Source organism: Acipenser ruthenus, chromosome 22 (genome assembly GCF_902713425.1).
Source record: "Acipenser ruthenus chromosome 22, fAciRut3.2 maternal haplotype, whole genome shotgun sequence".
NCBI classification, from domain to species: domain Eukaryota; kingdom Metazoa; phylum Chordata; class Actinopteri; order Acipenseriformes; family Acipenseridae; genus Acipenser; species Acipenser ruthenus.
Window position 1 is genome coordinate 24,667,143 of NC_081210.1, and position 17,285 is coordinate 24,684,427.

Here is a 17,285-nt window from a genome sequence, read left to right on the forward strand (position 1 = left end):
ACAGATCTTACAGAGAGGAAGGAACATTGTGCTTTGCAAGGCCTGCAAACCTGAATCCCATCTTAAGGAGAGCAAAGGTGAATACCTACAGTAGTTTGGATTTGTTAACTTCTACTGGCTGGGATGGTGTGGCTTGAAATAATTGCAAGGCAAAATACTGATTTGTTTGAAAAGACTTTTTTCAGGCTGATATGCATGACGTATAACTTCCAGTTGCTAAATGGGGTTTGTTCAGCACAATTGCAAAAGACATAAAGAAGGAAGACCTTAAAAAGAGCAGCAATACTTTCTTAAAAGCAGGAACAAATCAAGCTGGGTGGGTTTTTGATGTCGCCTCTGCATGGTCTGCATTTTCACCCTGGGACTAGCAGACAATGAGGATTGTGGTCATTACCAGTGGATTTTCCACAGAGGACATTCTAAACCACACCTTGTCCCACAGTGAGGCAAACTGCAACTGCAGTTCTTCCAGCCGTGTATTAGAAGAGGTAGGACGATGGTTCCTGGCTTCTGCTCTGATTGCAATTGCACTTGCCGCAGTTTTAGGTAACTTACTGGTAATAATCTCCATTGCTTACTTTAAAAAACTTCAGACTCCCACTAACGCCTTTCTCCTGTCTCTGGCTGTGTCTGACTTTCTGGTGGGAGTGCTGGTGATGCCCTTCAGCTTGGTCAGGACCGTTGACAGCTGGCAGTTTGGGGACATCTTCTGCAAGGTCCACTCCATCCTGGATGTCACTTTATGCACCACCTCCATCTATAACCTCAGCTGCATCGCCTTTGACCGCTACTTCACCGTGTGTGACCCCTTGAGGTACAACTACAGGATGTCTACCAGCAGGGTGGCCAAGCTTCTTTTTCTGTGTTGGACTCTTCCACTGCTGGTCTCCTGTGTCCCTGTGGTCCTGGACCTGCACGTCAAGGGCATTGAGAAGCATCTGAAGGAGGTTGGCCCCAATATTTGTATCCTAGTGGTTAACATCCCCTATGCCGTTGTTGCTTCTATGCTTTGCTTCTACATACCAGCAGCCGTCATGCTGGCAGCTTATGGAAAGCTCTTCAGTGTCGCCCGGAAGCAGGCGAGGCAGATAGATACTGTTGAGAACCAAGTCAATGGCCGAATTTTCTGTCCCCTGAGAGCAAGGCAGAGGTTTACTATGAAAAAGGAACGGAAAGCAGCCAAAACTCTGAGCATAATTATGGGCATCTTCTTGGTCTGTTGGCTCCCATTCTTCGTCGTAAACATAACAGACCCGTTCATGGGATACAGCACAAGCCCCGTCGTCCTGGAGGTGTTTCTTTGGCTGGGGTACGTCAACTCATCCATGAACCCCTTTTTATACGCATTCTTCAACAAATACTTTCGACAAGCTTTTGTAATTATCCTGGGCTGCAAGATGATAGGGAGGCAATTTCAAAACAGTGACCTTTCTGGAGACACCAGCAGACAGGCTCAAACAGAACTCGGCCTCTTCTCAAGATAATAAGCAATGTCCCTGTGAATCCTGGACGCTTGCCTATTTCATTTGGAAAAGCACAAAAGGTACTTCTTGCACTGTTTGTAAAACAGATAAAAGTGTGTGTTGTACAACAGATGCTTTTGGTTACAAACTATATTTGTTTCAATAGCCTAATATTTTATTGATAGCACAACATTGTCTTTTTGGATCAAGAACTTAATCAATTTTGGAATTGTGTAAGGATGCACTGAATTTTTAAAAAAAATCATTCAATAAAAAAAGTTTGACCTATTGTGCGGTTTTACTTACTGGTTACTGGGTTCTATTACAGTCTGTGCTGTTTGAATCAGGAATAATTTCATGTTACTGGTTAGGATTGATTGGGTTTTCTCCATGTACTGTATGTTTTGTTCTTTCTCCCTTAGCTGTGAAATGATGGTGTGGTATTCCTCATTACTGTGCTGTTTTTGTTTTTTTACTGTAAGCAATAATGAAAGGTCAATTTCTTGTACAATTATCTTACTACAATCTGTGAATGCATTACACTTTAGCTCCGTTGTCAAAAGGGCATTAAACAGTCAATGACATCCTTCAAATAATTATTAGCTAAACCAACCCTAATAAAGTACAGTGTACTGGTTATTCTCAAGGGTACACTGGGACTGGGGCATTTAAATCCAGGTCAGCAGTAGTATAATCACTTTTCACTGGAGAAATTAAGTTGTTAGATTATTTCTTGGAAACATTCTGAAAATACAGGGATGAACACCTGGTGCTTTACAAGTTGTTAAGAGGAAAATCGCAAAACTAAGTTGCACAAAGGTTGTTTCTTACTAGTTTTACAACTTTGGTTTTTAATTGAAAACAACTGCTGTTGAGCAATATAAGAAATCATTTTAGTTTTGATCTTGTCAGTTACAAATTTTGAACCAATTGTAGAAATCTCAACTTGCCTGTCCTACTTGAAGCTAGTCACATAGAATCTGAGGTGACTATATACATGCAAGCTACAGGAAATAATAATAGGCTTATTATTAATAGGCACAGCTGTAAAAAATAAATAAATAAATAAATAGAAAAACTGAAAACCTGGGATCTAGAAAAGACTTCATCACTCTATGTCAATAACCGATTCCTTGTGTTCTTATTTTGTTTTAATTAAACACTTATATTTCCATATTGATAGAGCATGTATGTAAACCTACTGAGTTATTTTATATTTCCGTTAGACTTATAGAATTGCGTCATTTATTCTTGTTTGCTTACGCAGTAAAAACAATCTGTTGCTGTGTCCAACATGTAAATACTTCACAAATAAACCAAGTCTGTTTTCCCAGATAACCTTTTTCTTGTTCAGTTTTATGTTCTAAAAAGTATTGAAGCTGGAAACTTCCATGCGTCTTCTTTTTAATGCTTTACATCTAAATAAACCCCATACATCAAATTTCAAATTATTATTATTATTATTATTATTATTATTATTATTATTATTATTATTATTATTATTATTATCATTATAGTTGTTGAAATAAAATGGTAGGTCAAATACTTAACCGCTACTAATATTCTATATAATATATATTCAAGAAATGATGTAATACATTATACATGAATAGTAACCACACGAGCCAGAAGTGATCTACATTTTAATTGTAAGTTTTCTGATTAACCAGCTAAACGGCAACCGAAAGCACAGCCTCTTGAACCAACATGACCAACACTACCAGCTCTGCTAAGATAAACCAGCTTCAACCTTACCTGCTGAGCTGGCTATCGGACACATACATCAATTGCTGTCAATGATGTTTTTTTTGTTTATTATTGCCAGCCTGTTACCAGTGTTGATAGCAGGCATGTTGCTAAACTAATAGCATCTGCAGTCTGTGCAATAAGATGATATTAACTTGTCCACACCGGGAGGATCAAGAACAACACGTGCATAGTTCGTTTTCATCCATAACAAACAAACCAAAAAAATCTAATAGTGTTATTTGCTGTATTACCAAAAGAAACTTGTAAAATGCTATGACAAACGTTTCGACAGTAGACGTGTCAAGCAGTAAACACAACTGTCGACGCACTGGTCGCGATTCGCGCGCAAAGACCTTTTACGGCCACCAGATGGCGCACTTAATCTATCTCCACTGAGCATGTGTAAAAAAAAAAAAAATCATGCTACGTCATCACTGTGCGTTCTGCGTTGATTTTCCCAGAGTGGCCGGAAGTGTTGTGGAAAGGTAGTGTTGTATAAGGTAAGAATGACAGAGCAGCTTTAATAAGAAATGCAATAAGAACGTCCTAGAAGTAAACAATTCATTGGTTAGACTGTAAGCAGTCGAAGGAGCATTTGAATATTGGTGCAGGCGTTGTCAGAAAAATTATAAAATTCCCACATGGCTTCGTGTTAAAACTGCAGTTGCAACCTAATTTTACACGCGTTTTGGTTTGATAAAATGTTGCAGTGCTTCAGTATGTACATATGCTTTCACTATATGAAACGAACATGTTTAGGTATCGCACAATATAAACACTCTGTACGGTACCGGTATGTTTACCACTGTTATTAGAATGGAGTATGTATTTGCATGTTGTCAGATACCTATCTGAAGTGAACGTTAAGAATAAATAAATACCCACTGTCTCTTTAGGACACCCCTAAATTATGCTTAGAAAAAGCAGATCTGTCGCACAGACAACAACAATCAATGATAAAGCCAGGTTTGGCCCCTGCGTATTTCTTGGCAGCGTACTTGCACTAGCTGTATCCTGCAGTTACTTTGCTTCAGTTAAATTGTAAATGTGATTAGCTGGTTTTTGGATGCATCGTTTTAAAGGTTCCCACAGATATATTTCTTTAGGGCCAGGCAATGAAAATGTTACATTGGGTAAACCAGGTTACTATACTGGCAAGCCCAATACTTTTTGATTATCAATACTGGGTCTGTTATTAGCACCAACACAGTCTTGGACTTTGCATTATGTTGTTCGTCTAAAATAGATTAACCCACCAATAAAATTATGCGAACTTTCTTATTTTTGTAATGAGGTGCACACAATTACTGTCAGGTTAGCTCTCGTCATCCAGATTGTCAGTTTTTCTCGTGATATTTTTATTATTTTTTATTTTTTATGTATTTCTTAGCAGACGCCCTTATCCAGGGCGACTTACAATTGTTACAAAATATCACATTACAGAGTATCACATTACAGATAAGAGCAGTTGTAAAGTACACTAAAATCAGTACAATAAAATCAGTAGCAAATTCAAATAAGAGCAAAAAATAAAGGATACAGTTAATAATTACATGTAAGAGCAGGTTCGACTAAGAGCAGTTAACTTATATTAAAGCTATCTGCTTGTATGAGCAAAGATCAGTATGAGCATGTAGTAAGTACGATAAATGGATGAGAATGATTTCAAATAAGAGCAATTACAAAAAACGTGAATACGGATACCTATAAGAGTAAAGTCAAATACAAGATACAGGTAGTCGTAGTTGTGAGGTTTACAGCTGCTGTCTGAACAGGTATGTCTTGAGGAGGTGCCGGAAGGTGGTCAGGGTTGAGTCACTCTCAAATGTATTTTACGAAGGACCTGTTTGAAAAACCACTTAATTCCTTGTGTATCTTAAAGGGTTAAGCAGTGTTATGAATATCATTAAAATATCAGTTGTTGGATGTAGATGTAGCTAACTACACCAAAGGACTTTAAATCTCTTTCTTCCAAAATGGTAATTCTGCATTTTCTACATTAGTTCTCTCAAAATTTCTGGAAAAGCTGTATGATGCTTCAACCAGATTTGTACTTTGGCAGTTACTGAATAGAACAGCCTAACCTTCCGTAACTTGCACATCTCTTCCAGGGAGTGCAAATGGAACCTGAATTCAAGGAGTGCACTGGAGACACAGCGCTGCTCCCAGAGACCCTGGACAATGTTTTAAAACTGTCTGATCACGAATCTGAGACACACAGCAGTCCTCTCTTAGACACCCTGCTGAACAACAATGTAGGCGCCTGCAGTGACACCACGCAGGACCCCGGGAGCGAGGGTAAGACAGAGGAAGACAAGTTTTTCGACTGTGAGGAGACCCTGGAGAATGTGTCTCAGGAAGAAGAGGATGACTTCGACCTTAAAGAGGACCAGGTGTCTGAATTCAATGAGGAATATTTAAAAGAGTTAGAAAAGGATTTAACAGAAGAAGAAAAACAGGTATTTAAGTCTACTGTAAAATAAATGCATGTGTGGTGTTGATTGTATAATGCAGTTGTCAGAAAATGACAAAACTGATGAAGTGCCTCTCTTAAGCATATCTTTTCACTGCATCTCCTACTGTGTAACACAAAAGTGGAGATGGGGGAATGGAAACAAGTCTCCCATTGAGTACTGTAGCAGTTTGAGAAGTAGGATTTTTTAAATTTATTTTCCATGAGTCGCAAAGAAATTGTGGAAATTGTTTAGCTTGGATACCTGACAGCAAATGGAATATTATGTGTTCCCTTTTCTTGAAAGTCCAGTTAGCCAGTAACTGAGATTGTTACAAACTGTCAAGATTTTTCATTTTAACCACCTGTTTTCTACCAATTCTAAACTTACTTGTTTAAGTATTACTCATATTTTAATACATTTCCTTTTACATTTCTTTCACTTTGTAACAAATACTCTCCGCTAGAGAATACAATGATAACATACTTTCACTTTCAGGGTTTGAAAGAAGCCACCCATTAAAAGACAATTGATAATCTTTTTTATATATATATATATATATATATATATATATATATATATATATATATATATATATATATATACTGTATATATTACATTCTTGAAGTTAACCATTAACAAAAGCACTGTGCTGTATATAAAACATCCAGGAAATTGAACGTTCAGTAGCAGTTTTTCAATCTTTGCTCATAAAAAAAGATCTGTTAGAGGTGCTAATTGGTTTTTCCCACAGCAATGTGTTTAGTATGGAGCTTGATTGTTCAGCAGACAGTGTGAAAGATTGAATTATATTATCTTCCTACAGTTTTATATATGCGGCAACTTATATTTTTATAGGTGAGAAGCAACTTTCTACGAACTTGCTGTTTCAAATAAGTCACACAATTTTTGATCATCTAAATGATGCCAAATGCTTACTTGATTAATTATTTTGTTTTTTTCTTGACCAGTCAAATGACAGACATTTTCCTGATTTGTTTTACAGAGCAGAAAAGACGAAAGCATGCAGTTAAAAGAAGGTGGAAACGAGCAGTTTAAGAAAGGAGGTGAGTCCAAAAAAAAAAAAGAACGCGCACACTTGTCTGCAACAATGCTATATAGTGTGTCATACTAACGTTTTTATTTGTTTCTTGAGAACTACTCTTCCAATTGTGAAAACTTGCTGGAGTTCTTTAGGACCATGATGACCCACCTTTATAAACATTGGGTCATGATTATTGGCAGAGCTGCTGAAGGCAACTGTCTTTGATGAATCTATGAATTGAACCTGTGGTATTATATGAGGCTCTGTTCCACATGCTGTGGATGTAGGTCATGGTGTTCTACTGTTTCATAGTACTAATACCTGTCATGTGGAGGTTATATTGGTAGCAGGGGATATGTCTGCTGCAGTACCTCCATGCACTTTCTTTTATTTTTTAAAGGCACTGCAGGATTACAGTGCATAAGACTGCAGCAGGGTGTGTAATACAAAGCAACATGACAAGAGAGAATAAGACAGCCGTCAGGTGCCATGGAAAACCATGACTGAAGTCATTATCATATCAAAAGCTTATACTAATAATGTAATGGTTACATTATCCACTGTAGACTTCCTTGAGTTAGATCATTTCTCTAGAGAATATGCAGGCAGGAGAAGGCTCCTCACAATTGTTATTTCTATCCCAGAAGTTTTTATTATAAATTGCTAAAGTGTGTTCAGTCTGTTAGCTAGAATTCTTCTGATAAATTCAATGGAGTTAATAACCACTTAATCGCTGTCCATTTAGGCAGAGTACAGATCAATAGTACAGAGTGTTGTCCCTCCTTTTATTTGTGTGCTATTAATTTTGGCTAATTTCACTATTAATTTAATTAGCAATATAGGCCACATATAAAGAGATATGGCAGCTAAGATGTCAAAGGGACTAGTGATGCGTCTCAAACAGATGATTCCTTAAATGACAATGGCAAATATTAACCTAAGGTTTCACAGACTCTGATTAATCCGAATCTTGGACTACCTAATGTTCATTTGGGTAAAGTAGTCCAAGATTAGTGTTAATCAGGGTCTGGTGAAACCACCCCTAAAGGTTTAAAAATTGTTGCTGTGTTTTTCTTCAAGAGTACACAGAAGCAGAGGACTCCTACGCTAAGGCTCTCACAATATGCCCTTTATGTTATGAAAAGGAGAGGTCCATTCTGTATTCCAACAGGGCTGCTGCTAGAATGAAAATGGTAAGTTTCAAATTTACATTTTTGTAGCAGTAGTCATGAATGGATGATGCCAAACAGCATTCCTGCTATGTTAATAGGCAAATCAAAACGAAAAAGCACAGCGTGCCAGAGTCTTAAGCAATGACGTCTCTGTTTTAAAAATACATGTGGTGTAATCTGAAAAGAATGCTGAAAACATGATAGTTCTGTGTGTGTAACGCAAAAACAATTCCTGAGTAAAACCATAACAATCTCTGGACATCACATGTCAAAGGTTATGTCTTTCCTGCTCACTCGTTGTTTTTACTCTACCCATGCAGAGCATAGCTTGTTGTAAAAAGAGAAGCCAGTTTAACAAACCAATTCTAGGTAGCAGTCTGTTAAACCAAATCTAATTCTAGGAAAGAAAATACAGTTGAAAGCAAGTCAGATGTTTAACATGGAATCATTTAGACTAAGTGGGCTGATGATTGCTGAAAATACTATTTCCTTCTGTCTTGAAATAGTGATATGAAATAACTGCAGCAGTGTGGTGTAGTGGTTAGGGCTCTGGACTCTTGACCGGAGGGTCGTGGGTTCAGTCCTAGGTGGGGGACACTGCTGCTGTACCCTTGAGCAAGTTACTTTACATGGATTGCTCCAGTAAAAACCCAACTGTATAAATGGGTAATTGTATGAAAAAATAATGTAATTGTATGTAAAAATAATGTGATATCTTGTAACAATTGTAAGTTGCCCTGGATAATGGCGTCTGCTAAGAAATAAATAATATGGTAATAAATAATATGAATAGGTTAATCGATTTATGTCAGTATGGATGTCGTCAATATCTGTTTCTTGGTTTCTCTTGTATTCTGGTGAGCAAGCAACTCTGGTATACATAATGTAATGATTTACTGACAAATGGTGTCTTCAGTGGCCAATCTGCTGTGCTGCAGTCACCTTTCAACTCTTGTATACAGAAAACCCAGTAAGTGAATGCAACTTACTGCGTGGGGTCTTGGCTTAACAATCTTTGTGACTGTGGCTTGTGCCTCTCTCCTCAGTGAATGTAAATTAAGAATGTAGAGAACTTAGGGGTTAATTTTTTTTATTTTTTTATTTGCAAATAAAATTCCCCAAATGTGTGGATAATTGCATACATTTGTCCTTTTCAGGATAAAAAGGAGGAAGCCATATCTGACTGCACGAAAGGTAAAAAAATAACATCAACAGTTTTTGAAAACAGTTTTGAAAGGAATGTCATTTTCTTTTGTTATCCCTAAAGTGATGTCCTGATCTAAGTGTATTGTTTTTGCCACGTTGGATTGAGAATCTGTATTTGTGTAATTTGAATTTGAAGGACTTAACAATATAAGTGTGTAGATTTGAATCTTACTTGGTGAGATGGGTCTGTGAATTTATTCAAACCGGAAACGGAGGCATTGGCAGTGTTCTGCACTGGCCCGTGATACACAAAACAGATTGAAACACAGCTATAATCACTGTTCTGTTTTCCAGCCATAGAACTGAACCCAAATTACATCCGAGCTATACTCCGGAGAGCAGAACTGCACGAGAAAACAGACAAACTAGATGAAGCCCTGGATGATTACAAAACCATTGTAGAAAAGGATCCATCAGTGACACAAGCACAAGAAGCCTGTATGGTAAGACTTCCAAAGTGATTTGGTGAGCCCTGCAACCCACAATCGGGTTTGATTTCTCAGGTCACGATGCATGTGTCTAAATCAGAGAGGTGTGGGTGGGGTTGCCATAGTGGCTCATATATGAGACCCCACCCGGTACCCCGGGGGGTAGTACTGTACCCTGGTCTCTGTCGTTCATTTTACTTCATGAGAATATTCCTTGTGGCTCCCACCACACCGGCAGAAACAAAAATAGCTCAAACATAAACGTAATACAACTCGTCAGACACATGAGGAAAACATAGAAAGAGCACTGCAGAGAACAGAAGAGGAGTTAGGTAAAGATACAGAGATTTATCAGCATAACATGCATTAAGTGAAGCTTCATTTGCATTTATATTTAAACATCAGACAGCTTTTTTGTGATTTTTTTATAATGCTGCCTAATAAAAGCGACAGTAATACAACTTTTATTGTCTCATTCATGTCTCTACTAAATGTAATACAGTCCATTTATTTTAATTTAGGGTGAACTATTTTGATAATGTTTTTAGAGGAAATTGTCAGCGACACAGAATACAACTTTCAGTGTCTAATTAATTTTTTGTAGCTGAGACAAGCACCTAAAATGGGACAGCCTGCTTATTCTCAAAGTGTGCCTAATGTTTTAATGGCTTTGCAATACGTATTCGAGTCTTGTGCCAAAAGTAAGTCTTTGATAAAGATGGCCCATTTGCACGGGGTACTCCAGGGTACCGCGTTAGTCTCATATGGGGAAAAAAGAGCTCAGTTCCAGCCAAAGAAGTTCAGTAATTCAGTGTAATCCAAAATAAAGTCTGTTTTGAAAGCAACACTACACTGCAGTAGGCACCTCATCTGAAAATGATCCTACAGTAATTAATTGCATTCCACGTTGTGTTCATTTTTTCTGTTGCTTCTAGGTACTGTAATTCTCTGCAGAGGACACTCACTCTTGTGTGCTTGCAAGCTTGTAGATTCATAAAGAGAACCTTGCAGTGTTCCCCACCCCGATTTTAGAGATAACCCTGTTAATATTTTTTACCAGAACACACTAATCAGAAGGATTCTTTATGGGTTCCTTTACGATGCTGTGGGGAATCTCCATTCCAGTTGATTTACAAGATTGTTGAGACAGGTTTTTCTAATAAACACCTTGTCACGTAAGAAGGCATCCTGGCCTTTATTCACCTGCTTTCCACATTCATTGGCAATGTAACAAACTGCATTATGTTATCAAACTTACAGAAACAATTTGGTGGAATTCAGAGCCTTTGGTTTTGTAATTAACCGTTCTGTTGTACTTTCTCAAGAACTCAAGTTGGCAATGTTGTTCAGGAAGAGTTAAAAAGAAAATGCACATTCTATTTTAAAAGCCAGGCCCAAGTTACAGTTCCATGCACAGCTGTTCTCAGACTTCAGCATTTGAAAACCTGCACAGCAGAGGGACATCAGCCCCTCTCTGTGCGTTGTATAACAGGCCAGAATGCATGTACGCTTTCGGGTGGCATTGCCATGTAAGGCACTATATAAAAATACATTGATTGATTGATTGATTGAAATATTGTAACCTGACCAAAGCAATAGAAAATACATTCCAACAATGTAGAATTGTTGCACTATTCACATTATTTTATTAATGTTATTATTTGTTAGTTAGGTTGTGTTTTCGGAGATCAGGTGGTGTATTTAAATACAGGAATTGGGCTCAGATGTACTTGGCTGTTGCATCTCCTAGCTTGGATAACTCCTGAGATGTATGTGTGTGGATTAGAAATCCAATATCATGGGTTTCCAAGGCAACATTTTAAGACTTTAGCACTTGTCCTTGCATTTCTCAATAAAGTATAATAATAATAATAATAATTAATAAAAAGCACATTGTTACTCTGACACGTGACTCGTACGTTCTGTTAACACAGGTCAGGTCATCCTGACTGAGTGAATGGATACATGAATACAATCAAACCAATTTATTTCTAAAGATTTCAGTTTGCAGGCTTTCATAAGCAGCACGTTCATCAAAGCAGTATGATTCATTGCTGCTTGGCTTGTTTCATTCCTATTCTTTATCTAGCAATTCAATTTAGCCATGGTTCAAGCACCAGCTGTACTAATTTTTAAGGTAAGCTAAAAATCTAAGTGTGTATCTTGCCTAGGTTCTTTACATTAGTGTCTGCTTTACCATAAAATGATTACAATTAGTTAATGGATTGAAAACATTGAAGAAAGACTTTTAGTAAATGTATTTCTAAATATACCCTAATTTTAATCATGCTTCCAGTGTACAGCATTACATAAAATCATTTTGCATAATGTATGAATTGTATATTATTACAAATTACAGGGACAAATGAACCTGTATATTCTGAACGAGTGGCCTTCTGTTAGTTTGTTTTACAACTTGGGTATTGGATTTCAGTTAGGTCTATAATTAGCTAAAATCATGTTCACTGTAAAATCGGTTTTGGTGCCTTCATTTGTGTGTTGTATTTATTTATTTATTTATTTATTTATTTATTTATTTATTTTAATGCAAATGTAATTCATAATGAATTTACTTGAAAATATAACTTCCCAAAGAGGGAAGTAACAAGCATTGTAACTATTTTGACCAACTTATTGATTGTCAATCCAAATCTGTTGTGACTTAGCGCACTTTTCCTTTACAGCGGTTACCAAAGCAGATCGAGGAGAGGAATGAGAAGCTAAAGGTGGAAATGATGAGTGAGTATTCCCTGTAATGCTGCAGCATCTACCATTAAAATACTTATGAGTTAGAGGTAGTAAGTGCTGTAGGGATACCTGTACACATTTTAGCATGCTCTGAGTAAAGCACCCTTCTTTCATGTGAGAAGGAGTGTAAACTGCTTGGGGGGGGGGGGGTGGTTGCAGAGATAAAGCCCCTTACTGCTCAAGCCGATAGAGCTTGAGACAATAGAATCAGAGGGTGTTTTTTTACTATGAATTCTGGGTAGGAAAAGAAAGCCTCCTCATGAATCTTCTTTGATTAGGCATTCACCAGATGGTTCTGAGAGTCATGTTAGTAGATTATTAATGAGGCCCTGGTCTTGTATAGAATAATACATGGTCAAAATACATTTTATTAGAAGTTCATCTGGTGCTCTAAAGCAGTAAATATGTCATATAAACAGTTTATTTTCCATTTCAATTCCTGGTCTGGCCCTATGACGGTCACAGGACCTCCTTGTACTCGGACTGTAACGTAACTAGAACTAAATTCTTCCGCTCCATTGGGTTTATGATAATACTACCACTGCACTACTGTGGAGCTTGTGTTTGACAGTGTGGTTCCTTTTTAGCATTAAATTAAATCTAAGACATGGAAAATTAGCTAAACCGTATTGTCAAACAAGATTTTCTCTTGGGTACAATCAAACCAACTTTAAACAAAATAATACAGATTTGTGTGTAACAGTGTTCAATGACAGCTACCTGTTTGTAATGCACACTTGTATGATGTTGGTCATAAGTGCTCTAATTATACTTTACTCCTTTGAGCAACCACCAGATTTATTTCAAAGCCGCCAGCATTTTGAGTCATTTGGGAGCTGTGTTTACACTGTTTATTAATTTGTTATTATTATCTAAGGTTTGTCAGGGAATTGTCACAGCCTGATCCCTCCTGTCTCACAGTAACCTCATAGTGTTATGTATAGGATTTATCACAGCTTCACAGCGATTAGTATGCTTGCAAATCATACATTGCACCACTATCCAGACATCGCACCACATATTTTAAGGACCAACAGAGTTGACATCTGTGCATTCTAACATGGGTTGCCATTAATTCTGAATTCTAAGGAACTGTGTTGCATAAAACACCTTAGTATGAAGTTCATCATATTTCCCTTATCTAGGGTATTGGCTTCTATGTTGTTTTCTGAAACATCCGTGAACTCCAGAAACACTGAAGAAGAAAACTAAAGGGAAATTTAACTTCAGGTGTTTTGTGCAACTGATCACATGAACACATTCATAAAGACTTCTCTTTTTAGCACTCTTTTCTCTTCTGTAAGTCTATAGATTACAGCTTTGTTATAGTTATTTTAGGGTTAGAAGCATGTGACAAAATTTGAACGTAGTTCACAAAGGACTCTCATCATCATAAAAAAATTACTTGAAAGAGGGTTACTTGTATCTACTGTCAAAGTGAGTTCCAGTATCACAGAAGTGCATGTAGTCTGCTGTACCACCTGCATTCTGCTAAACATGCTTTCACTTCTCAAAATACACTTTCTAGTACTTACAACAATACAACAACAAATGAAACCTGTCAGTTTCGACTACTTTTAAAAAATCAGGATCGCTGCAAACCCATGAATCAAGCTAAGTACAATACTATAACCAGTGCTGTTGGATAGCTACCCGCTGCAGACCCGTTTAAAATTGTAGCTTTGTTTTATTTCAATTAAGTTAATTTTCTATTATTATTATTATTATTATTATTATTATTATTATTATTATTATTATTATTATTTTTATTACTGTTATTTAAACGGAAATGAAAAACATCAATTTATGAGTAAGGGAAACTGTAAAGGAAACTGACAATTGTAAATGCAGTAAGGTGAGTAATAAACTGACTCCATTGTGATTTAGCAGTTGTAAATAAATATAAAACTATAAAGAGAATGGGTTTTTAATCGCTTGACAGCCTTAATATAAGGTGTATTTTGATATATGGAGTAATACATAAACCTTCGTGTACATTTATCATATATCTATATTTGCCATTTATAAATGATCCTGAATAGCAATGGTACAAGGTGACGCAACCATTTGACTATAATTGCAAAGGCGGTTTGGCTGCTTAGCAACATTTCCTATTGATTTCACTGCAGTCTTGACGCAGAAGAGCTAATAAAAGCTTTGAGAATAAAGGAACTCATTATTTGCTAGTAGGAATGTAACTTTTAGTTTTGTTGGCATTTTCAGTGATTGAGAATTCTCTCTTGGCTTCTCTCTTGTTTTATAATAAGTAAGAACGGGATTGTAACTGGCGGTCTACAATAAAAAAACATAAACTTCATGTGCTGCCAATAACCATTTATGAAATGTCAAAATGACACAAACATTTGCGGTTTGGTTTAATTTGTATATGCAGTAATACACACACACACACACACACAAAAAGAAATGTGGGTAATGATAGCATTAATACCCAGCAAGCATGACCTGCTAAATAATTGACCTTGTGTTTTGTGAAGTGCCCTAGACCTCCGCTTGGGAACTCACTGCAGTCAGTTACTGTGTCTAAATTTGAATGAAATCTGTGCCGTGTTGCGGAGCTTTACATGTCTGTATTGTGTAGTAAAGCTACCTGTTCTGTGTTATTTATTTAATTTTGTATTTTGATTTTTTCCCCCACAGGCAAGCTTAAGGATCTCGGCAACATGTTTCTTCGCCCTCTTGGACTGTCAACAGAAAACTTTCAGGTCAACCAGGATCCATCCAGTGGCTCCTATTCTGTTAATTTTGTTCAAAATCCGAACAACAACAGATAATGCTTTCCTGTTTAAAAGCTGCTGGCCCCCTCGCTTCCGCTGATATTACAAAAGCAGATAATCTGATGGTGATGTCAGTTTCAGCAACTGCTCAAGCTAATGGCTTCTAGTAATTTGGAAAAAGAAGTTCCTAAAGTCAGCACTGGATTCATACAGATCAGCTGAGAAGAGGTTGAGGTTGCCTATAATGCCTGATGCCTTTGATGAGCCTCACAGCCAGAGCTTAATTTAAAGATAAATTATTAAGACATACAGCTGTAGTATTTAGCAGCAGCAACATGTTTTGTGATGCAGTATCTGTACATAGTTTGACTGCATAGTACATTTGTTAGACATCAAAAAGCCAATCGGAGTGTTTTTTTGTGTAGGTGAAATAAAGATGTATTGGCATTTTTTTGTTTTTATTAAACAGCAATGGGCTATTCTGGAATCACACGTTATCTTGCCTATGTTTTAGATTAATCATGGTTTCAGAATATTTCATTGTAATATGAGAGAGAGAGAGAATTATGTCTACGAAGGAACAATAAATACAAGCTAGTAATATTTTGGAAGGGGTGTTTGATGTTGGTTTTCTATATATAGGAAAGCTATTTAAATCTGATTGGTTCAGTTGTTTTCCGCGTAAAACAAAGTTCCAATATCGAAAGGCTAAAGGTTATCTGCAGATCATTCAGCATTCTTATTTGCTTAGCTTGCTTGAGTTTACCCCTAAGTATTCATGTATAAGGCTATACCAAAGTAGCTATGGTGTCTTGCTAGTTTTTGTTAATGGTGCAGCTTGCAGTGGAGTATAATCCTGACCCTTATATTCCAATTGTAATAAGCCCAAATAATTGAGATTTCTTTATTGTCATACCTGTTAGGATGGGAGATTACAGTACAAAGCTTAGAATCTGTTGTTTTTGTCTGCTATGGGATGTGGTTCCCTACAGTTTGCCACTAATATGAAATGCATTATCTTTGCTTTCCAAAATGGCATCTTACTCCTCTCATAGGGGTTGTTGCTCTATTGTAACCATTGTATGATGTGAATGTAAAGAAAGGCGTTTGTTTTTACAGATGAGCCCTAGTGCTGTAAAGTATATTAAACTTGGACTAGATTTGAACTTAAGTTATAACACAGTTTACGATTATGTGGTGTCTTTTTATGTGTTGGTTTTATATTTGTTTGTTTGTTTGGTTTTACTAAAAGTGTATGAGAAACACATATTTTGAAGCTGCCTTAGTTTATAGATTGATATGGTTTAATTGTCTTTTTATATATTGTCTTATCAATGTGGCATATAAGCTGCACATTAAGGATAATTAAAAAAAATGTATATTCCAAAGAGCATTTTCTTCTGTACCATCATTGTTTAAATATGGTTTGGTTTCTGGCATTAGCTGTGAATGGGCCCCTTTAAATAACTTTGAAATACATCATGGCAAAATAAGGCATCAATATTACCTTCCTGTCTACTGTGACAAGGCAAAGCAAGCACCTTGTATAGTTCATCCTTCAGACTTATTTGAGTCATTTCAGTTTTTGCCATGAGCTTATTTAATCAAGAAATATAAGTAACAAGCTCAGGTTAGTCCAATTACGCTCATAGTGAATTGGCAGCATGTGCAGTGGTTGTTGAATTGTTACCAATGCAGAATCCGAAGACCTTTTCTCTGCCCACAAGACACCCCTCCAGTGAAGTTCCTTCTGCAGAGCAGGCAGTAGGGACTAGAGTACATGGTTATGATCTGGGTGTTTGCAGGAATTCTTGCTGCAATGTCATTGTCTGGCTCATTAGGTGTCAGAGCCGATCAGCTGTAGCAGCTGCTGATGTTCACAATGCCTCCCCAGATCTGAACGTCAGTGACTAAAAGTGATGTGGAAAAGTGGTGCTGCTGCCAGCCTGTTTGTGATGCAATTCCATTACTTTTTACCACACCTCATCAACAAACATCATGATGTGCTACCCACACGTCCCATAATGCTTTAGGCTGTTCTGCTGTCAATAAACAACATGTCAGTGTTCAGAACACACATTCAAAGCATGAGGATAAACTATTTTTACATTATCAACTTCATTCTATCTTTTGATTAATAAACTGCACCTTTTTTTACCATGTTTTATGCCTCAATTATATGATCTTGCGGGGGACTTTGTTTTATTTATGGAAATATCATTTTTTCTGTAAGGATAGGAGCGTGTGTGAGAGAGATACCTTTGTGTTGATCCCTGTCTGAAGAGA

General features: G+C 36.9%; 2 protein-coding genes across 2 annotated transcripts; both read left to right on the forward strand.

The window, feature by feature from the left end:
* The first annotated feature begins 374 nt into the window (after positions 1-374).
* LOC131699536 (trace amine-associated receptor 1-like) lies at positions 375-1,564 on the forward strand. The gene has a single exon (XM_058996621.1). The coding sequence runs from the start codon at positions 375-377 to the stop codon at positions 1,482-1,484; it is 1,110 nt and encodes a 369-aa protein (XP_058852604.1). The 3' UTR covers positions 1,485-1,564.
* A 2,076-nt stretch (positions 1,565-3,640) lies between these two features.
* Positions 3,641-17,161, forward strand: LOC131699461 (tetratricopeptide repeat protein 1-like). The gene is made up of 8 exons (XM_058996212.1): positions 3,641-3,712; positions 5,324-5,671; positions 6,672-6,732; positions 7,791-7,903; positions 9,040-9,076; positions 9,383-9,531; positions 12,201-12,255; positions 14,923-17,161. The coding sequence occupies exons 2-8, from the start codon at positions 5,333-5,335 to the stop codon at positions 15,054-15,056; spliced, it is 888 nt and encodes a 295-aa protein (XP_058852195.1). The 5' UTR covers positions 3,641-3,712; positions 5,324-5,332; the 3' UTR covers positions 15,057-17,161.
* The last annotated feature ends 124 nt before the right edge of the window (positions 17,162-17,285 follow it).

Bases quoted from the DNA above. Each gene is read 5' to 3' on its own strand.
- LOC131699461 (XM_058996212.1), top strand. From the start codon at position 5,333: ATGGAACCTGAATTCAAGGAGTGCACTGGAGACACAGCGCTGCTCCCA. The intron at 6,733-7,790 runs GTGAGTCCAAAA...TTTTTCTTCAAG, and splicing joins CGAGCAGTTTAAGAAAGGAG to AGTACACAGAAGCAGAGGAC. The intron at 7,904-9,039 runs GTAAGTTTCAAA...TGTCCTTTTCAG, and splicing joins CTGCTGCTAGAATGAAAATG to GATAAAAAGGAGGAAGCCAT.
- LOC131699536 (XM_058996621.1), top strand. From the start codon at position 375: ATGAGGATTGTGGTCATTACCAGTGGATTTTCCACAGAGGACATTCTA.